This window comes from Heterodontus francisci, chromosome 11 (assembly GCF_036365525.1).
Source record: "Heterodontus francisci isolate sHetFra1 chromosome 11, sHetFra1.hap1, whole genome shotgun sequence".
Lineage (NCBI taxonomy): Eukaryota > Metazoa > Chordata > Chondrichthyes > Heterodontiformes > Heterodontidae > Heterodontus > Heterodontus francisci.
The window spans coordinates 50,510,383-50,529,712 of NC_090381.1; the positions used below are offsets into that span (position 1 = coordinate 50,510,383).

A 19,330-nucleotide genomic window follows, 5' to 3' on the forward strand; every position below is an offset into this window, starting at 1 on the left:
CCCTCCCCCTCACCTCTTCTCCCTCCCCCTCACCTCTTCTCCCTCCCCCTCACCTCTCTCCCTCCCCCTCACCTCTTCTCCCTCCCCCTCACCTCTTCTCCCTCCCCCTCACCTCTTCTCCCTCCCCCTCACCTCTTCTCCCTCCCCCTCACCTCTTCTCCCTCCCCCTCACCTCTTCTCCCCCCCTCCCCCTCACCTCTTCTCCCCCCCCTCCCCCTCACCTCTTCTCCCCCCCCTCCCCCTCACCTCTTCTCCCCCCCCTCCCCCTCACCTCTTCTCCCCCCCCCTCCCCCTCACCTCTTTCCCCCCCCCCTCCCCCTCACCTCTTTCCCCCCCCTCCCCCTCACCTCATCTCCCCCCCCTCCCCCTCACCTCTTCTCCCACCCCCTCCCCCTCACCTCCTCCCCCCCCCTCCCCCTCACCTCTTCTCCCCCCCCTCCCCCTCACCTCTTCTCCCCCCCTCCCCCTCACCTTCTTCTTCCCCCCCCTCCCCCTCACCTCCTCCCCCCCTCCCCCTCACCTCTTCTTCCCCCCCCTCCCCTCACCTCTTCTTCCCCCCCCCTCCCCCTCACCTCTTCTCCCCCCCCCTCCTCTTCTCCCCCCCCTCCCCCTCACCTCCTCCCCCCCCTCCCCCTCACCTCTCTCTCCCCCCCCTCCACCTCACCTTCTTCCCCCCCTCCCCCTCACCTTCTTCTTCCCCCCCCCCTCCCCCTCACCTCTTCTCCCCCCCCTCCCCCTCACCTCTTCTCCCCCCCCTCCCCCTCACCTCTTCTCCCCCCCCTCCCCCTCACCTCTTCTCCCCCCCTCCCCCTCACCTCTTCTCCCCCCTCCCCTCACCTCTCTCCCCCCCCTCCCCCTCACCTCTTCTCCCCCCCCTCCCCCTCACCTCTTCTCCCCCCCCTCTCCCTCACCTCTTCTCCCTCCCCCTCACCTCTTCTCCCTCCCCCTCACCTCTTCTCCCTCCCCCTCACCTCTTCTCCCTCCCCCTCACCTCTTCTCCCTCCCCCTCACCTCTTCTCCCTCCCCCTCACCTCTTCTCCCTCCCCCTCACCTCTTCTCCCTCCCCCTCACCTCTTCTCCCTCCCCCTCACCTCACCTCTTCCCCCCCCCTCCCCCTCACCTCACCTCTTCTCCCTCCCCCTCACCTCTTCTCCCTCCCCCTCACTCTTCTCCCTCCCCCTCACCTCTTCTCCCTCCCCCTCACCTCTTCTCCCTCCCCCTCACCTCTTCTCCCTCCCCCTCACCTCTTCTCCCTCCCCCTCACCTCTTTTCCCTCCCCCTCACCTCACCTCTTCCCCCCCCTCCCCCTCACCTCACCTCTTCCCCCCCCTCCCCCTCACCTCTTCTCCCCCCCCTCCCCCTCACCTCTTCTCCCCCCCTCCCCCTCACCTCTTCTCCCCCCCCTCTCCCTCACCTCTTCTCCCTCCCCCTCACCTCTTCTCCCTCCCCCTCACCTCTCTCCCTCCCCCTCACCTCTTCTCCCTCCCCCTCACCTCTTCTCCCTCCCCCTCACCTCTTCTCCCTCCCCCTCACCTCTTCTCCCTCCCCCTCACCTCTTCTCCCTCCCCCTCACCTCTTCTCCCTCCCCCTCACCTCACCTCTTCCCCCCCCCTCCCCCTCACCTCACCTCTTCCCCCCCCCTCCCCCTCACCTCTTCTCCCTCCCCCTCACCTCTTCTCCCTCCCCCTCACCTCTTCTCCCTCCCCCTCACCTCTTCTCCCTCCCCCTCACCTCTTCTCCCTCCCCCTCACCTCTTTTCCCTCCCCCTCACCTCACCTCTTCCCCCCCCCTCCCCCTCACCTCACCTCTTCCCCCCCTCCCTCTCACCTCTTCTCCTCCCCCCTCCCCCTCACCTCCCCCCCCCTCTCTCTCTCTCTGTTCTCTCTCTGTCCCCTCCTTCTCTCTTTGTTCCCCCCTCTCAGTTGCACTGAGCGGAAGTGCTCAGCACAGCAGCTTTGTGGTTGGTCAGTTTGTTTAAAAACATTGCGCTGAGTTTATTAGCTGCTGAAGCAGGAACACGCTTCCCAACATCGGACAGATTTGGGGTTTCCCAGCGGGCTTTTAAACAAAAAAGTCAGAAAACCCCGAATCTGTCAAAGTTGGGAAGTGCGTTCCTGCTTCAGCGGCTGTCAGTTGTGCAACTGACAGCATGATGTTTTTAAAAACAAAGTGACTCCCGACAATGCAGTGGCACGCTGACTAAAGGCTGGCTCGGGACTGCAAACAAAACCCGACCTGAGCCAGACAAAACCACATCCGATTCCGATTGTTCACTTTGTTGCTTATCTGCACAAGCTTAAAATAACTGTAACTAAACCACCTTTCAAGTTCAAAAAGTACATTAAGATTGGAGAGCTTGTCCAACCTGACCCGAGCCCGAATGCCGAACCCGGAAGTGCGACCCAACCCGACCCGAACCCGACACAAGTTGTTGGGTCCCATCGGGTTCGGGTTGGGTAGCCGGCCTTTATGGCTGATGTAATCAGAGCAGTCCAATCTGTGCACATGTGCAAATGGGTCTCCTGTGTGCTGAGATGCTGCGCATGTGCAGCCTACACCTTGCCAGGACTAACCTGGGCTGCAGGCCACTTCCCTCCTCTTGGCCACTCGCTGCACCCGAAGAAGCAAAGCGGGCCGCGAGGGGTGATGGGGCAATGTAGGAGCGAGTGGCCAAGAGGAGGGAAGCGGCCCGCGGCGTAGTGTCTGAAGGGATGGGATGGGGAGGGACTGGGGGGAGGGTGGGGGAGTGAGCGGCCAGAGAATGGTATGGTTCTGAAACCTCTCCGAATTCCGGAGGGTGTGCAGCACTGTCAGAGGTGCTGCCCTTCTGATGAGACTTTAAACAGCGCAATGTTCTCCGAGTTTCAAACATGTCCAATGTGTACTGCCATGAGTTGAAGTTGTTTTTCTGTGATAAATTGAGCTGGGCCATCTTTAATACTGGCAGCGGCCTGAAGGTCACAGAGAGTGATGTTTCACTGGAACAGGCTGCATTTGTGCATGTACTGGTACAGCGCCACCTAGTGGTTGCATTGTTAGCAAGTGCAGACTTTTCAAAAGGCCGATCTGCAAGAAGACAAAGAGAAATTTCCCATCTCCAGTCACAGACCCCTGGCGAGGATGAGGAACGCCTGGGTATAGTTTGCATCCGCGGGCCGGATGGAAACCTTTGGTGGGCTGGATCCTGGCCCGCGGGCTGTATGTTGGACAATCCTAGCCTAGATTGTGTGCTCAAGTGGGGCTTGAACCCAACCTTCTGAGTGGCAAGAGTCTTAGCACTGATCCAAGATATCAAGTGTGTCAAATGCTGTTAAATGTAACTATTTTTCTAATAACCACATTTGGTGAAATTGTTGAAAATATACATGTCTGGATGTTATGTTTATTTTAAAGACCAAAGGACACCTACATTGGTTACCTACCCCTGGCACATGTCCTGGAGCTGAGTGCGGAAACACTTTGTATGGCTTGCGGCTGTTGTATTGGCTACTCCTCCCCTCAGACTTTAGCAGACCAGGTACATGTTAATCAAATAAATTCATTTTTAAAGTCACGCTTAGAACAGTCATAGTGGTTAAAATATTGAACAAACCTGTCTGCTTTTTAAACTGTTTTCTCTTTCAATGTCATTTTTTCTATCCATAAATGGACTACCAATTAATACCTAATATAAACTTAAAGCATTTTTTATCTATACTTTAAAAAGTTGATAAATAGCATTATGTGTTATATTTTGAGGGGAACAAATCTATTATTTTGGTCTCTGTGTAATGTGTATTACTGAAGAATATAAACATTTATCCTTAAATGCTTATAAGTGTGAAAATATACTAATCTGAACCAAGTAGTGAATTGTATTATTGAAGGAAGGCATTGACGTTAGGCTTATTTCATAGTCTAAGTAACCATTGTTTGTTATTCTGTAGTCTGCCAAAATCAAGAAAGGAAGCAAAGGCGATACAACAGTACTTAAACCAACACTATTGGCAGCTGTGCCGGTAAGGTTTTGTTAAAATTTGGACGTTAGGTTAAGTACCAGTTGCTGCAAAAATATTCATAACATTTGTTGAGTTTACATTGTGCATTCAGGCAGTTCATATAATGTTCAATTCTAAAAGTCCATTAATACTGCACTATCAGTTCAAGTCAGAAAATGTATTGTTTGTAATGCCTGTCTAGAACTGAAGTTTTTTTCATGAGCTCTCCACTTGCGTGGTAGTTCCACATTTTGCGTGCCCACGGGCATAAGGATAACCCTCTGTATTTTTTTTGAACAAAATTGACACTGCACTGGAAATGTGTCAACCCAAGCAGTGTGAGGCTGTATCTTCCAGGAATCTAGCGTCATTTCATTCTGACATCAGGTTGGATTTATCTTCTACAGTTGCAGTGCAGTGGTATTGTGTTTCACAGAGCAGCTGATTGGACATAAAAGAGGAATTGGGAGGCGTTGGTTAAGGTGGTCAGGGATAGGTTTTTAAGGTGGGCTGAAATGTTGCAATGTAGAGATGTTTAGGAAGAGAATATCAGTGTGCGGGCCCTGCCAGCTTATTCCTGGGTATGGGGAGGAAGTAGTCCAGCCTCGGGAAAACGAAGGTGTGAGCTGGGACATGATGCGAAAGTAACAGTGGCTATTGTATATATCTTGTAGCTCCATAAGAACTTTCTTCTTCCTTGAAAAAGCAGTAAAGCAACACATCAGACTTTGTATGAAGTTTCTAACGTTATTGAACAAAAAATGAACATGTGAAAATGTAACAATTTTCAAAAAAAAAATTAGTTTAGGTATTATATAATCACTTCCTTGAACAAAAAAAAGTTGCAGTTTCTGTTAAGCTATTCTTTTGTAGTTAACTTCTTAATAAAGATTTTCTTTTGTTCCTAATTCTGTGAGCTGTCTAGGCTAACCCAGCTTTCAGAACCCACTCAATTCCACTCAGTTCATTGAACAGTTTCTGCTTGTTAAATATCCCCGAAAACCGTCCGTGGGGTGATTAGTTGCTTAACTGTCAGCCAGATTCAAAAATCATGGGTATTCATATTCAGTTGAGAAAACTTCACAGTATGTTTTGGATTGAATGTGATTTGTTTCATGCTTTCCGATGGAAAACCAGGCTGATTATATTTGCTACATTTTTATCAAATTGGGCTCGAAGCTGGATTTTGACTACAACTTTTTTTAAAAACTCTATGGCCTAGCCTTTCAATCTGGGACACATCTCCAGAAGGGAAGGACTTCCTTCTACCATAGAGATGCTCCTGTTGCAGGCTGGCTTTTTAGCTTTGGGTCATCAACAGCCTGGAGGTGGGCTATCCCATCTGTGCTGGGCAGTCGACACAGATTGGAGAATGAAAGTTGCAGCAGGCAATTTATTTAAAAGGAAGAGGCAGCTTCTGAGCTGCTTGAAAAATCAAGAATTTCTTTTTGTTTGCTGTTAACCTGGGACCTGTGTACCACCATGCTCCGAAGGCTGGATTTTGTTGAGCTCCTGATGTTGGGCTCCATGGTGGGGGGGGATGGGGGCGCAGAGGTTCGCAGCAGACCACCACGGAACCGGACTCTGGAATTGCCAGGCCAGATCTTCCTGGTGGCAGTGAGGCTCCATGGCAGCCCCCCTCTACTCAGCAGTGGGACTTGACTTTAAATATTTAAGTCAACCTCATGAATATATTTACCTACAATTCCCTGGGATTTTCCGTGTGATGGGTGGCACTCGCACGCCTTCATTTTCCCTTCCAGGGAAAGCTAGCGCCACCAAGGTGGTTTGTGGGGGTGTGGAAACAGGTCAGACATTTAATTTCAGTGAAGTGGTGGGGGTATGGGGTTCAAATCTGCAGTGTTTGTGCAGGTCTGGCACCCCTTTAAAAATGACACCTACGCAGCTGGCGCCATTCACGGCGTTGCCGAAGCCGACCTGGCACATGATGTGGGGGCGGCCTGTCTTGCATATTTAAATGAGCCACCGCACACCAAATCACTGCTGAGAGACAGCGTGTGTCCCGTAATGCGGTCTGCCATTTTTTTGCCCGCTGCCTCTTCCGGCGGCAGGAAAAGAAAATTCAGCCTGGAGAGTGATTGCACAGGTTCCTTTGTAAAGAAACCACTGAGGTCCCCTGCCAAGATGCCAGAGTCAGACAGGCGGTCTGGTGTCCAGTGTTCCAGCAGGGCAGATAGCATGGTTAATTTGCAGCTGTGCAATGCCTACCACCTGGAAAAAGGACAAAGCATGTTGGGGTTGCAATAGAGACTTTCCCCAAGTACTTTTCTGACCCTGTCCACCCAGATCTGCTGAAAAGCAGATGGAAGGGGATGGGAAAGCCTTGGTCCTTGTGTCTTGTAGCTGAGTTAAAGAATTAGGAACCAATCTTCATCCATAAAAAAGGCCATTTTTGTCAAATACTAAAAACCAAAACATATATTAGCAACAACCTAAAAAGAAAATCTATAAAATCACTTTTTTTCATTTTATGTACCAACAGGAAATTATGGATCGAATTTATAAGAATATCGTAACCAAAGTAGAAGACATGAGTAGTGTACAACGGACTCTCTTTGTTGTTGCCTACAACTACAAAATGGAACAGATGTCCATAGGTTACAGCACGCCTATCTGTGATTGGTAGGATATAGATAATCAAGTTTGCTAAATTATAGTAACAGATGTATGAAGGTATAGAATCAATAGGTATAAAAATGATCATGTCTCATTGACATTAGTGTATTTTGGATGGGGAGGGGGAAAGAAAGATAATTTTAAAAGTCTCAAAACCTTAAAAATGGCTTATTGTCAAAGTGGCAGTAGTTATTCGTTTTACAACTTCCCTTCAAAATGATTTTTTTTTTTACTGTCTATAATGCAAAGCAGTCTTAATTGTATAACTGGTTTTCCACTGATGCTTCAAGTACTTAGAGGAAAAATAAATACTGATGAAAATATGTTTTCATAATCATTCCTTCCCAGCCATCTCTATTTCTTAAAACCTAAAGATATATAATACCAAAAATAAAATTTCCTTGATTTGCCAATTTATTTTCTGATTCAGTGGAGATTGACATTTCATTTATCTGTTTCTGTCCTGGGTTACTCCAATGATGTGGGTTTCCCTATATTAACTTTAATTAGAGCAAGCACTTCAATCCCCCTGGAGGTGGATTTAAAACTACCTTGGAACATCCTTGTTGGGCTGAGTGAGCAGCACTTGCTATGTGGTTCTGCTTTTTTGACTGCACAGTTGGGTAGTTCTAAATCAGGGTAGTATAGATTGGCAGTCATCCCAGTCCGAAGTTAAATATAACCTACATTACCAGTCCAGCTTTGAAGGGAAGTAGAGGCATAAAATGTCAGTGTTCATGAAGCCTTAAATAACTTGGAGAAATATTTAGTAGCAAGTATTCTATACCTTAATGCATCTGTTATATTTTAGCACACTTTGAATAGTGTTTCCTTCTACCTTAAGAAATGTCTACAAGTGTTTTTTTGGACTTCATTTAGCCACCGTCTTGCATCTGCTAGCATGGAGCAAGATCCAGAAAATCAACAAGGACTTGAAGTTTATGTCTTAAGCACACATTTTCCTTCAGGTTCTCTGGGTTAGCACTAAGTGAGGTCACATCCAGTCCAATTCCTAAGGTGCCTTATTGCACAGTTAGCAAAATATACAGAACACCGAGAATGATGAGACTTGGTACGATCTATTCACTTAGTATTATAAAAATAAAGAACAAATGGGGCTGTCTCGGGATGCTGCTCCGTTTCTGGCAAGCTTCTGCCCAAAGCACGCACACAGTTGTTTATGTCTGTGTTTTCGTGAAAGAAGACCAAACCGTGACAATACCCTGTTGTTATACACTTACATTTTCATATAAATTAGGGGAGGTTTTTTTTGCAATTTCTCTTCAATTTAGAACACAACACTTGGGAATCTTGAATAAAATTATGTGGTGAATGAGCCAGAGTTCTTTTGCAGTTCAACATTGGCAAGACCAAAGCCATCCTCTTTGTCTCCCAGGACAAATTCTGTCCCCTAGCCCCATACCATCTTTCTCCTCTCTAGATGTTTGCTCGAACCCAAACTCAGCCCAAAGATGCACAAGCTCAGTGTCCTACTTGGCTGTTAGTTGAGCTCCAAAGCTTGCATTTAATCCCAAGACTGCCTACTTCCACCTTCTAAATGTCTCATCTCTCTGCTGCTGCATCACAGCAGTGTCACTAAAATACTCATCCATGTCTTTGTCACTTCCAGACTTAACTTTCCAGTACCTTTTTCACTTGCTTCCTGAGTTCCACTGTACATAAATTCCCAGCTCATCACAGATTCTGTCGTATTCACTGGTCATTGCTGACCTCCTATTTCTGCCCCCAAACCCCTGTGGATCAACTCCAATATCTTCATCTTTGCTCATCCTTGTCGTTGCGGCTACTTCCTGCCCATTTCCACTGTGTGTTCCACCCGTCTGCTCTACATTTGGCAGCAGAGGTTCTAATAAAATATCCTCTCTAAGCCCTAATATTTGCTATATCTGTTCCCCATCTTTTAACTCATCCTTAAATCTTACTCATCAGAAACACCTTCTGCTACCTCCCCAGTTCCCATCCTTTTGAATCTAATCCCCCAACTTTTTTAAAAATTCATTCATGGGATGTGGGCGTCGCTGGCTAAGCCAGCATTTATTGCCCATCCCTCATTGCCCTTGAGAAATTGGTGAGCTGCCTTCTTGAACCGCTGCAGTCCATTTGAGGTTGACTTCATAGCGGTTAGGTACAACTGTGTGGCTTGCTAGGCCATTTCAGAGGGCATGTAAGAGTTAACCACATTGCTGTGGGTCTGGAGTCACATGTAGGCCAGACCAGGTAAGGACAGCAGATTTCTTTCCATAAAGGACAGTAGTGAACCAGATGTGTTTTTACAACAATCAACAATGGTTTCATGGCCATCATTAGACTAGCTTTTAATTCCAGATTTATTAATTAAATTCAAATTCCGCCTTCTGCTGTGGTGGGATTCGAACCCATGTCTCCAGAGCAATACCCTGGGTCACTAGTCCAGTGATAATACCACTAAACCACAGCCTCCTCAGCTGTCAAATGTCTTGGAATGTTGTACTGATAAGACACCTTTAACATGGTGGAAGTTGCTATTGCAACTTGTTGTCTCCCTATTATTGCTCGTAAAGTTGTTTCATCCAGTCTGTTCCATTTTTATTATTGCTTCTAAATTGGCTATTAGGGTTGATTGGTTGCTAATTTTTAATCTGAAGTTGACAGGCAGATACTTTAAAAAAAAAAGTAATGCTAACGTTTTATTTTCTTCCAAAGGTTGATCTTCCGAAAAATACGTCTATTATTAGGAGGAAAGACTCGGCTCATTCTGTGTGGGGGTGCTCCATTGTCGCCATCCACACAAACTTTCATGAACATCTGCTTCTGCTGCCCTGTTGGGCAAGGATATGGATTAACAGAAACTTGTGGAGCAGGGACTATTAGCGATGGTTGGTCATTGTCTGGGATTTTTTTTTTACCTCCCAGGAGCTGTCAGTTTTGTGTTTACTAACTCTAAGCATGTGTGTTTTCAGCCTTAAAAACAAAGCTCAATTGAAAAGGTTGCTAGAGAAGCATCTTCTGTTGAAAGAAAACTAAAGCCTTTTATTGCTTTGTTAATTCTTTCTCTTTATTCAGAGGCATAAATCTATTAGGCTCATATAAATTTATGACATTAGTGGTTGTTGCACATTTGCCCCTAAAGAGTGACAAGCCAGAAGAAACTCTAAACGATTTGTCAGTGACGGATAATGTTTGGTGTCGTATAAGTTAGCTTGCTAAGCTACAGGAAGTAAAACATTACTGAGGACTATAAATGTCAAATCATTTTAATTTGTTCTTACATACATAATATACTTGCATATCTGAATGACAAAAATGTGTATTTAATTTTTTTTGGAATTGGCATCTTTTACCGATAAGGGGCTGGATTTTAAGGAGCCCTTGACGTCGGGATCCGTGGTGGGGGGGGGGGGGGCGGAGCCTGAAGATGGCCCCGGATGATGCCTGCCCAGGACCTCTGTCGGCAGGGCCCAGCACAATCCTCCCGGCGGCGACAGGGTACCGTGGTGGCCCCCGTGCCGCTCGGCGATGGGACCACAATCATCATATGCAAATAAAGTAAATTAATACATTTGTCCGTACTTACCATTAATCTTGATGTCCCACTGCGATCTTCGGCCCAGCGGCTGGCACTCTGTGCCTACAGATCCCTGTCCGAAGAAACGAGGCGCAACATTGGTGGGGTTGGGTGAGGAAGTAAATTTCTCATTGCGGGAGGGAGTGGGTAGGGTCAAATTAACGTCATGGGTTTAGGGGATGGTGGGAAGGGTTGTAGTTTTAAAGTCAGTGCAGTTCAGGAGGGATGCGTGGTAAGGTCAGATGGTAAAGCTAAGTGTTTTGGGAGTGGGGAGGAAGGGAAAATAATTAATTTAATTGTTATTTGGAGTGGGAGAGGGGCAAAACAAATACATTTATTGAATTTCATTCAATTTCATTTTAAATATTTAAATTAACCAGTAGGGCTGACAGGCCTTTAAAATGGTGTCAGCATCTGCGCACAGGCAGCTGCTGCCATTGCTGGAGCAGACAGCCTGCCCCCTCCACATGATTTTGGGTGGGGGCTGGGAGTGGGGGGGGTGGTGCGGCCGGCCCCAGCAATTTAAATGAACCACCGCACTTGAGATTGTGGTGGCTCTTTGGCATGTGGCCTGCATGGGCGGGCAGCCATTTTTTTGCAGCGGCGGGCACATAGAATTCAGCCCAAGGTGTGCAGACATTTTAGTTAAGATTGGCTTTTTTGTAAATTCAAATTAATTTATGCCAGATTAATTAGGAAGTTAATTCTTGGCAAATCTAATTTTATGTATGCAAATTGCTAATAATCTGGTTGTATTTCCTCTAATAGCTGAGGGAAAAAATGGTGTATTACAATGTTATTGATGCTGCAGCTCATGTGACTTATACTTTTCCTTAAAGATTTCATGCAAAATGAAACTTGAGTTGTCTATATACGCATTACCCCTTGGTGGATAATGGGAATTAGTAGACAAGATTTCACAAGGAGCAAGGAGCACATTGATTAGTTGTCAGAGGGAGCCACTTATATATGGATCTTGTTTTCAAACCTTCTGTTAGCTATCCTGAGAGTCAAGTACAAGAATCATTTCTGTTCCTCTGAACAGCTGATCATTGTACTTCTGTCACCGATCCTGGTGGTTGTGTGTTATTTTCCTCCAGTAATCTCTCTAAGTGCCGTGGTTACCTTCCAGTCCCTTTTTTTACACGAGGATTTCCATTCATTCCAAATTTTTCATCAGCTCATAAATGTAACTCATTAAAATATTTTGAAAGAATCTGTATATGCAGAGACCTGTATATAGAAGGCTTTTCCACTCCCTTGAGCAGCTGATCAGTGTGCTGCTCTCTCTCATGCTCCCTACAACACAATCTGCTCGTCTGTAACCCCACAAAGATTCTCATGCATACAAAAGTAGAAACCTGTTGATGAAAGCATTTAAGTAATAGCCTTTACTGGGGCAAGAATTTGGTATATTCATGCTGATGTCAGTTGCATAATTAGGAACATCTGGAGGTTGGATATATTTTGTTCACTAATGGGGTGTTTCCATTAAGAATTTCTTTCAGCATTTTAATTGCAGTCCTGTGGTATTTTGAAGTATTCCTTTTTATTTTGGCAATAGTCTCTCATTTTTTGATACGTAAGTGAATTTATTTTATTGTGGGAACCAAACAATCTTGTCTTCTGTTTTCATCTTAATGGTAATGAGATGTCAGTAATTATGCAAGGCTATATGCTGTATCCAAAAGTTACTGACCAAATGTGTTTTCTGTTACAGTTTGCAGGAACACAATGTAGAATGTAACATGAAGATTAAATATTCCAAAAAGGAATGAAGTATTTATATTATTCTTTGACTCAGAATTTCTAAAATTTACATTTAATCAATATGCTGTGAATGATTCACAGATTTTTCATATAAGCAAAAAATTGGACATTGTTAAAAAATGTTTGCTTCCATCAATAACCTGGGCAGTAATTTGTTCATATTTTGTGTAAATATCACGTCAGCTTGGTGAAAATTTGAACCTAAGTACAAAACATTGAATAACAAGCAGCTTTTTATTTAAAAAATAAAGATGGCAGTTCATTTACCTTTGAGAGAATTCATTCCATTATCATACCATTTTCATAAAAACTATCTGCAGTGTGAATCTTGACTTGCAAAAAAAAATTAGATATGTACTTAGGTTTTAAGAAGATAATTATGTTGTAAAACTCTGAAAAATTTACAGCATATATTGAAGACAGAAAACCTTGCAGATTATTTTTTTCAACCCTATCTGATCCTCACATCAACAGTTTAAAATACTGGGGGAGGGAGATTGGGAGGGCATGCAGAGTGAGCCAAATTAATAATATGTTAGAAGTTCCTTATAGATATTTGGTTAACTTGCCAAGTTAGTCTGATGAAAGGTCATCAACCCGCAACATTAACTCTGCTTTTCTCTGCTGCCTGACCTGTTTCCAGAATTTTCTGTTTGTGTAGTCTGTATTTAATTGTCTCAAAGCTCTACTGTAACATTTAGTCTTCACCATTTATTGAAGAATATTTCACTCGAGTAACTTCTGTTGATTTTAGTGTTTGACTACACCACTGGCCGTGTGGGAGCTCCACTGCCCTGCTGTGAGATTACACTAAAAAACTGGGAAGAAGGTGAGCAAAGCAACTTGTTTCAAATGAAAGAACACAACTGGAATATCCAGTAAAAAAATAGAATCTTAATTTCAGGTTTGTTACATTTGTTAAGTTGATCTTGGGTTTATAATGACACAATTTTTAATGAAAGAATTGTAATGTTTACTGCCCTACTAATTTATAGTTGCTTCCAGCTATGCATTATAATGTTTCACTACACAACAACAACTTGCATTTATATAGTGCTGTTGATGCTGTAAGACATCCCAAGGTGCTTCACAGACATTATGGACAGAGCCAAGCACGGAAGTATTACGATAGGTGATCAGAAGCTTGGTCAATGAAGTAAGTTTTAAGGAACAATTTAAAAGGGGTAGAGGGGCACAGAAGTTTAGGCAGGGAATTCCCAGGCTTAGGGCTGAGATAGCAGAAGACATGGCCAGTGGTGGAGTGAATAAAATCAGGTTTGCGCAAGAAGCCAGAATTGGAGGGGTGCAGTATGGGAAAAGAAGCTATTGTAAGTTATTCTCTGGCTACAAGATAGATAGGAATGGAAACAGGCAAGGTCTGTCCAATTCAGCTGGGCAACAGAGAAGAGACATTGGAGAAGGATGGTGCGATCAACCATGTCAAATGCTGTAGACAGGTTGAGAAGGACGTTGAGCAATAGTTTACCATAGTCACAATTACATAGGATGTCAGTTTCAGTGCTGTGGCCGGGGTGGTAGCCTGATTGAAAAGGTTCAAACATGGAGTTACGGAAAAATGGGCATGGATTTAGGAGGTGATAGCATGTTGAAGAACTTGAGAGGAGAGAGAGATTGGAGCTAGGGCAGTAGTTTGCTAGGACAGAGGTGTTGAGGGTGCTTTTCTTTTGAGGAGGTGGGTGATGACAGCAGATTTGAAGGGGAGGGGTGGTGCCTGTAGGGAGGGAACAGTTAACAATATCAACTAACATGGATGCCAGGAAGGGAAGGTTGACATGGAGCATCTTATAAGAACTATCGTCAGTCTCAAAATATAATGCCATATAAACTTGGATGGACCAAATGTGCACATTGTATGATTAATCAGTTTAATTTAAAGCATTTTGCAGATTTGGTGCACCTCAGAATCACAGAAATGTTACAGTGCAGAAGGAGGCCGTTCAGCCCATCGTGTTCGCGCCAGCTCTCAGAGCAATTCACTCAGTTTCATTTCCCCGCCTTCTCCCTGTAACTCTACACATATATTGCACTCATCTCCTAGCATAACGTCTGTTCCAATTCTACTTACTTAAAAAAAAATACTACATATCTTGCAGCATATCACCAATTCCAAACATCTTGGAATTCTTAGGTTTTTAGCATCAGAAAATTATTTGCAGTTGTATGTCCAGATGTAAATCGAGTACAACACACTGAAAGGCCAAGGATGTATCCAAAGTACTTTTAATGGCTGATACCGGATATTCTAATTAGAATAATTTTACTCATATCCTAATTTGTTGTATCTGTTTTATTAAAATTCCATCTCTTTTTCCTGACTAGAATTATAAAAAGGGTAACCTTGATAGATTTAAAAATGCCAAAACTTTCACGTATGCATTTCTCCAAAATGAGTGTCTGTCAGTGAGCACCTTAATATGGATTTGAACTTATTCTAAAACTAATTAAACTCATTAATGTATTAGCAAAAAGGGATCCTGGATTTGATCAAAAGAATAGCAGTAATAAAGTAAAACTGTAGTTGTATCTATTACTATTTCATAAATGTAACATGGTTTGTACTAGTAATATACACCTCAATATTAAATGGTTTTGTCACTTTGTGTCTGACAGCAGCAAAAATGTACTAGCCCCGATGTTAACCCAACGAGCCTGGTGAGAATGGGCAGTGTTCAGGTTGAAAGTGCAAAATACATCTAACTGGATTTTATGTTGGAAACTGTGGGAGGGACTAAATCAGAACTTCTCGGTAGGTGTGATAGGTTATAATTGGGGCTAGTATATTTTTGCTCTGATTACTCAACTGAGTAATATGGAATGAAAAAAAATTATCAGCTGTGGTGAATATTATAAGACTTGCCATAACAGTAAAACCGGGAAACCAAAGTGTCATTATACGTTATAGATTTATTATTAAAGACTTCAGACTAAATTGCCTAGAATTTGCATACATTGTTTAGAGTAAAGTCTGTACACTTTTTTTTTCCCCTCATTGACCAGGTGGATATACAGTTTATGACAAGCCACATGCTAGAGGAGAAATTCTTATTGGTGGCCCAAATGTTACCCTGGGATACTTCAAGAATAAATCCAAAACACTTGAAGATTATTTTGTGGATAAGGATGGACAGGCATGGTTTTGTACTGGAGATATTGGTGAATTTCAAGATGATGGATGCCTTAAGGTCATTGGTTAGTATCTAGGAGCTCTTAGATAACATAGCATGTAAACTTCAGCCATAATGGGCAGCACAGTGGCGCAGTGGTTAGCACCGCAGCCTCACAGCTCCAGCGACCCGGGTTCAGTTCTGGGTATTGCCTGTGCGGAGTTTGCAAGTTCTCCCTGTGTCTGCGTGGGTTTCTGCCGGGTGCTGCTGTTTCCTCCCACCTCAAAAGACTTGTAGGTTGGTAGGTAAATTGACCATTGTAAATTGCCCGTAGTGTAGGTAGGTGGTAGGAGAATGGTGGGGATATGGTGGAGAATATGGGGTTAATGTAGGATTAGTATAAATGGGTGGTTGTTGGTCGGCACAGACTCGGTGGGCCGAAGGGCCTGTTTCAGTGCTGTATCTCTAAATAAATAAATAAATAAATGTCTTGTTTGAGATAAAACTACTGAGTTTCAGTGCCCATAATTTTATTGTATTGATGAGTTTAAAGAAGCTTATTTGTGGAAATGTTATTTCCAAACTAGGTTTAAAAGTTATTTTTTCCTCAGATATCAGTATGTCTATTGTGATACGACTGAGGCGGGGGCATTGCACTGTCAATTCAGTTCCATCACTCCACAGGTCGCAGCATATTACTAAAGTTTTCCCACCCAACCGGAAACAGCCAAATTAAACACTCCAGTAACCCCCAGAATAAAACAGACCAAACCAGGTATCTTTAGACAACAATTTAACTATTTATTAAAACTAAATCTTAAACACTATTAAGATAAACCTATGCCTGAAGACCTTATAACTTCTTATTTTAACCTAACTCCCCCATTCACACACATACACTTAAAAATCAATGGTTAACCGGTTTTTAAAAATTAGCTGTTTCTTAAGAATAAATAAATAACTGGGTTATAAATCTTTGTGGGTTACGTTCCTGATGGGTGAGGTATCCTAGAGTAAAAAAAAATCTGATGCCAGTCGAAGTCTCCACACGGATTTGATGAACAGTCCTTCAATAAATAGGCATTCAAAGCACTTCGGCTGCAGCAGGCATCACACAGTTCTTTAAACAAGGAGTATAGCAATGGGTCCACTCAGATTTTAAAACCAACAGTGTCTCAGTGGAAATTTTACTCCAGCAATACAAATGGTCTCCTCAAAGGGTTTTCCCCTCCTTGGGCAATGAACTCCGCCTGTGGCTCATTGTAGAATTTCTGCTGAGAGAAGTGGAAGCTCCTTCCTCTTTTTTAGAATTAGAATTAGAATATTACAGCGCAGTACAGGCCCTTCGGCCCTCGATGTTGCGCCGAGCTGTGAAACCATCTGACCTACACTATTCCATTTTCATCCATGTGTCTATCCAATGTCCACTTAAATGCCCTTAAAGTTGGCGAATCTACTACTGCTGCAGGCAGGGCATTCCACGCCCTTACTACTCTCTGAGTAAAGAAACTACCTCTCACATCTGTCCTATATCTATCACCCCTCAACTTGAAGCTATGTCCCCTCGTGTTTGCCATCACCATCCAAGGAAAAAGACGCTCACTATCCACCCTATCTAACCCTCTGATTATCTTATATGTCTCTATTAAGTCACCTCTCCTCCTCCTTCTCTCCAACGAAAACAACCTCAAGTCCCTCAGCCTTTCCTCGTAAGACCTTCCCTCCATACCAGGCAACATCCTAGTAAATCTCCTCTGCACCCTTTGCAAAGCTTCCACATCCTTTCTATAATGTGGTGACCAGAACTGCACGCAATACTCCAGGTGCGGTCTCACCAGAGTCTTGTACAGCTGCAGCATGACCTCGTGGCTCCGAAACTCGACCCCCCTACTAATAAAAGCTAACACACCATATGCCTTCTTGACAGCCCTATTAACCTGGTTAGCAACCTTCAGGGATTTATGCACCTGGACACCAAGATCTCTCTGCTCATCTACACTAACAAGAATCTTCCCATTAGCCCAGTACTCTGCATTCCTGTTACTCCTTCCAAAGTGAATCACCTCACACTTTTCCGCATTAAATTCCATTTGCCATCTCTCAGCCCAGCTCTGCAGCCTATCTATGTCTCTCTGTACCCTACAACATCCGTCGGCACTATCCACAACTCCACCGACCGTCGTGTCATCTGCAAATTTACTAACCCACCCTTCTACACCCTCTTCCAGGTCATTCATAAAAATGACAAACAGCAATGGCCCCAAAACAGATCCTTGCGGTACACCACTAGTAACTAAACTCCAGGATGAACATTTGCCATCAACCACCACCCTCTGTCTTCTTTCAGCTAGCCAATTTCTGATCCAAAGCTCTAAATCACCTTCAACCCCATACTTCCGTATTTTCTGCAATAGCCTACCGTGGGGAACCTTATCAAACGCCTTACTGAAATCCATATACACCACATCCACTGCTTTACCCTCATCCACCTGTTTGGTCACCTTCTCGAAAAACTCAATAAGGTTTGTGAGGCACGACCTACCCGTCACAAAACCGTGCTGACTATCTCTAATGTACTTATTCTTTTCAAGATGATTATAAATCCTGTCTCTTATAACCTTTTCCAACATTTTACCCACAACCGAAGTAAGGCTCACAGGTCTATAATTACCAGGGCTGTCTCTACTCCCCTTCTTGAACAAGGGGACTAGTGAGCATGCTTTGCTGGTGTGTCTCAAAACTGGTTTTAGCTGGTTTTTACACCGTTAAATTGGAACATTATACCATGTGACCTCCTCACTCCCCTTGTTGCCTAGGTAATGAGTGCAGCTGTGGCACACTGTTCTCAGATCTAAAACTTCTCTCTCAGACTGAAAGGTACACTGTTCTTAACAGTCTTAAAGGCACACTTTCAAACAGAGGAGGAAAAAAATACAGTTCTGTGACAATTGGATATTGTGTGTGTGGAGGCCCTTATAGTATTTTTTTTCCCTTTGGGTTTCTGCCAATTAGAAGTCAATATAATCTTGGGAAAAGGCATTTTTCAACAACTAAAATTGCTAAATGTGATTAGCAGTTAAATCCTTGTGCCCTTATGAGAAATATAAATGCTCGTGATAAAGCATTGCCATATGTTTAACTTCTCAGATTTGCCCCCAGGAACTAGTTCAACTTTCTTTCTGTGCTGTGTCTATGTTACTAAACAGTCAGTCAGCAAACATCTGGAAGCAGCTGTTTTACTTGAACACACACAGTCTCAAAACATAATGGGCAATTTGCATCTGTTGCATATATTTTATACAAATGTAGTTAATTCAATCTCCGTATGTTTTCCAAATTTCCCAATTCATTAGCCTTCTTTATTAAACGTAAACTTTTATCATAAAATGGTGTTAGTGAAAAATATTATGCTTTATTGGGAGTATTTATACGGCCCATTGTTAGCATTATTTATGCATTGTACTTTCAGTATAAAACTATTTTTTCCCTTTTTTCTATACATACCAGGGGTTAAATAAGGTCACAGGAAACATATGAAATTGACCTTTCAACCAGAATCCACTTGATTTATCATCTTGGCCCAACCCAACATACCAAAGTCACTCCATTGACTTGTATCATCTAAATTGATCACTTGTTAACTAAGCTTTTCTAGTGCTATGTATGTCTTGGATCTGAGAGATAAGAAACCTGTTTTAAGGAATGCTGTTGACTTCTTAATTCTAACCTTTGAGGGTTAAACAAGAGTTAAACATAAGGTAGCATGACATACAGAAAGGCCATCCCTATGACTGATGGCCAGGCACAGCTCTTTTGCATGCATTCCGTTGGACCACATATTTGACTCATACAGCTTATGCCAACACCTCCAGGGAAGTTCCAAGAAAAAGTCTCATGTTGCAAAGAAATTAACCAGTTCCTCCTAGCTATTGCTAATGTTTCCAAAGTATTCAAGTCTGTTCTGTTCCCAAGTGCACTCAGTTTGAAAATGAAGAAGCCAGCCAAGAAATAATTGAGATAATGCTAAGGATGTTACTGCAGCTATTTCTGCTGAGATACAAGAGGTACACTATTAGGTTAGTACATTGAGAGAATCATGCTTTTGCAACATGGAGCCAGCATACTGTTATAGTATTAAAAATGACCAAGATCAATCTTTAGTAACTGGAAAACTGAGTGCTTTGAATTTTCAAATGCATCAATGCATATTCTGCTTACTACACCTGTGCACCCCTATGCAACTTCACTAGACCCAT

The 19,330-nt window shown here is 43.6% G+C and overlaps 1 protein-coding gene across 2 annotated transcripts in view; it reads left to right on the plus strand.

Annotated features, from left to right (window-relative positions):
• The window catches only part of acsl3a (acyl-CoA synthetase long chain family member 3a), a 127,233-nt gene that overhangs the window by 96,922 nt on the left and 10,981 nt on the right, over positions 1-19,330 (plus strand). For both annotated transcript variants that reach the window (XM_068042134.1, XM_068042135.1), the window contains 6 exons: positions 3,394-3,517; positions 3,927-3,998; positions 6,481-6,620; positions 9,318-9,490; positions 12,704-12,778; positions 14,968-15,159. In XM_068042134.1, the coding sequence (XP_067898235.1) occupies positions 3,394-3,517; positions 3,927-3,998; positions 6,481-6,620; positions 9,318-9,490; positions 12,704-12,778; positions 14,968-15,159 (776 nt within the window). The remainder of the gene's footprint in view (positions 1-3,393; positions 3,518-3,926; positions 3,999-6,480; positions 6,621-9,317; positions 9,491-12,703; positions 12,779-14,967; positions 15,160-19,330) is intronic.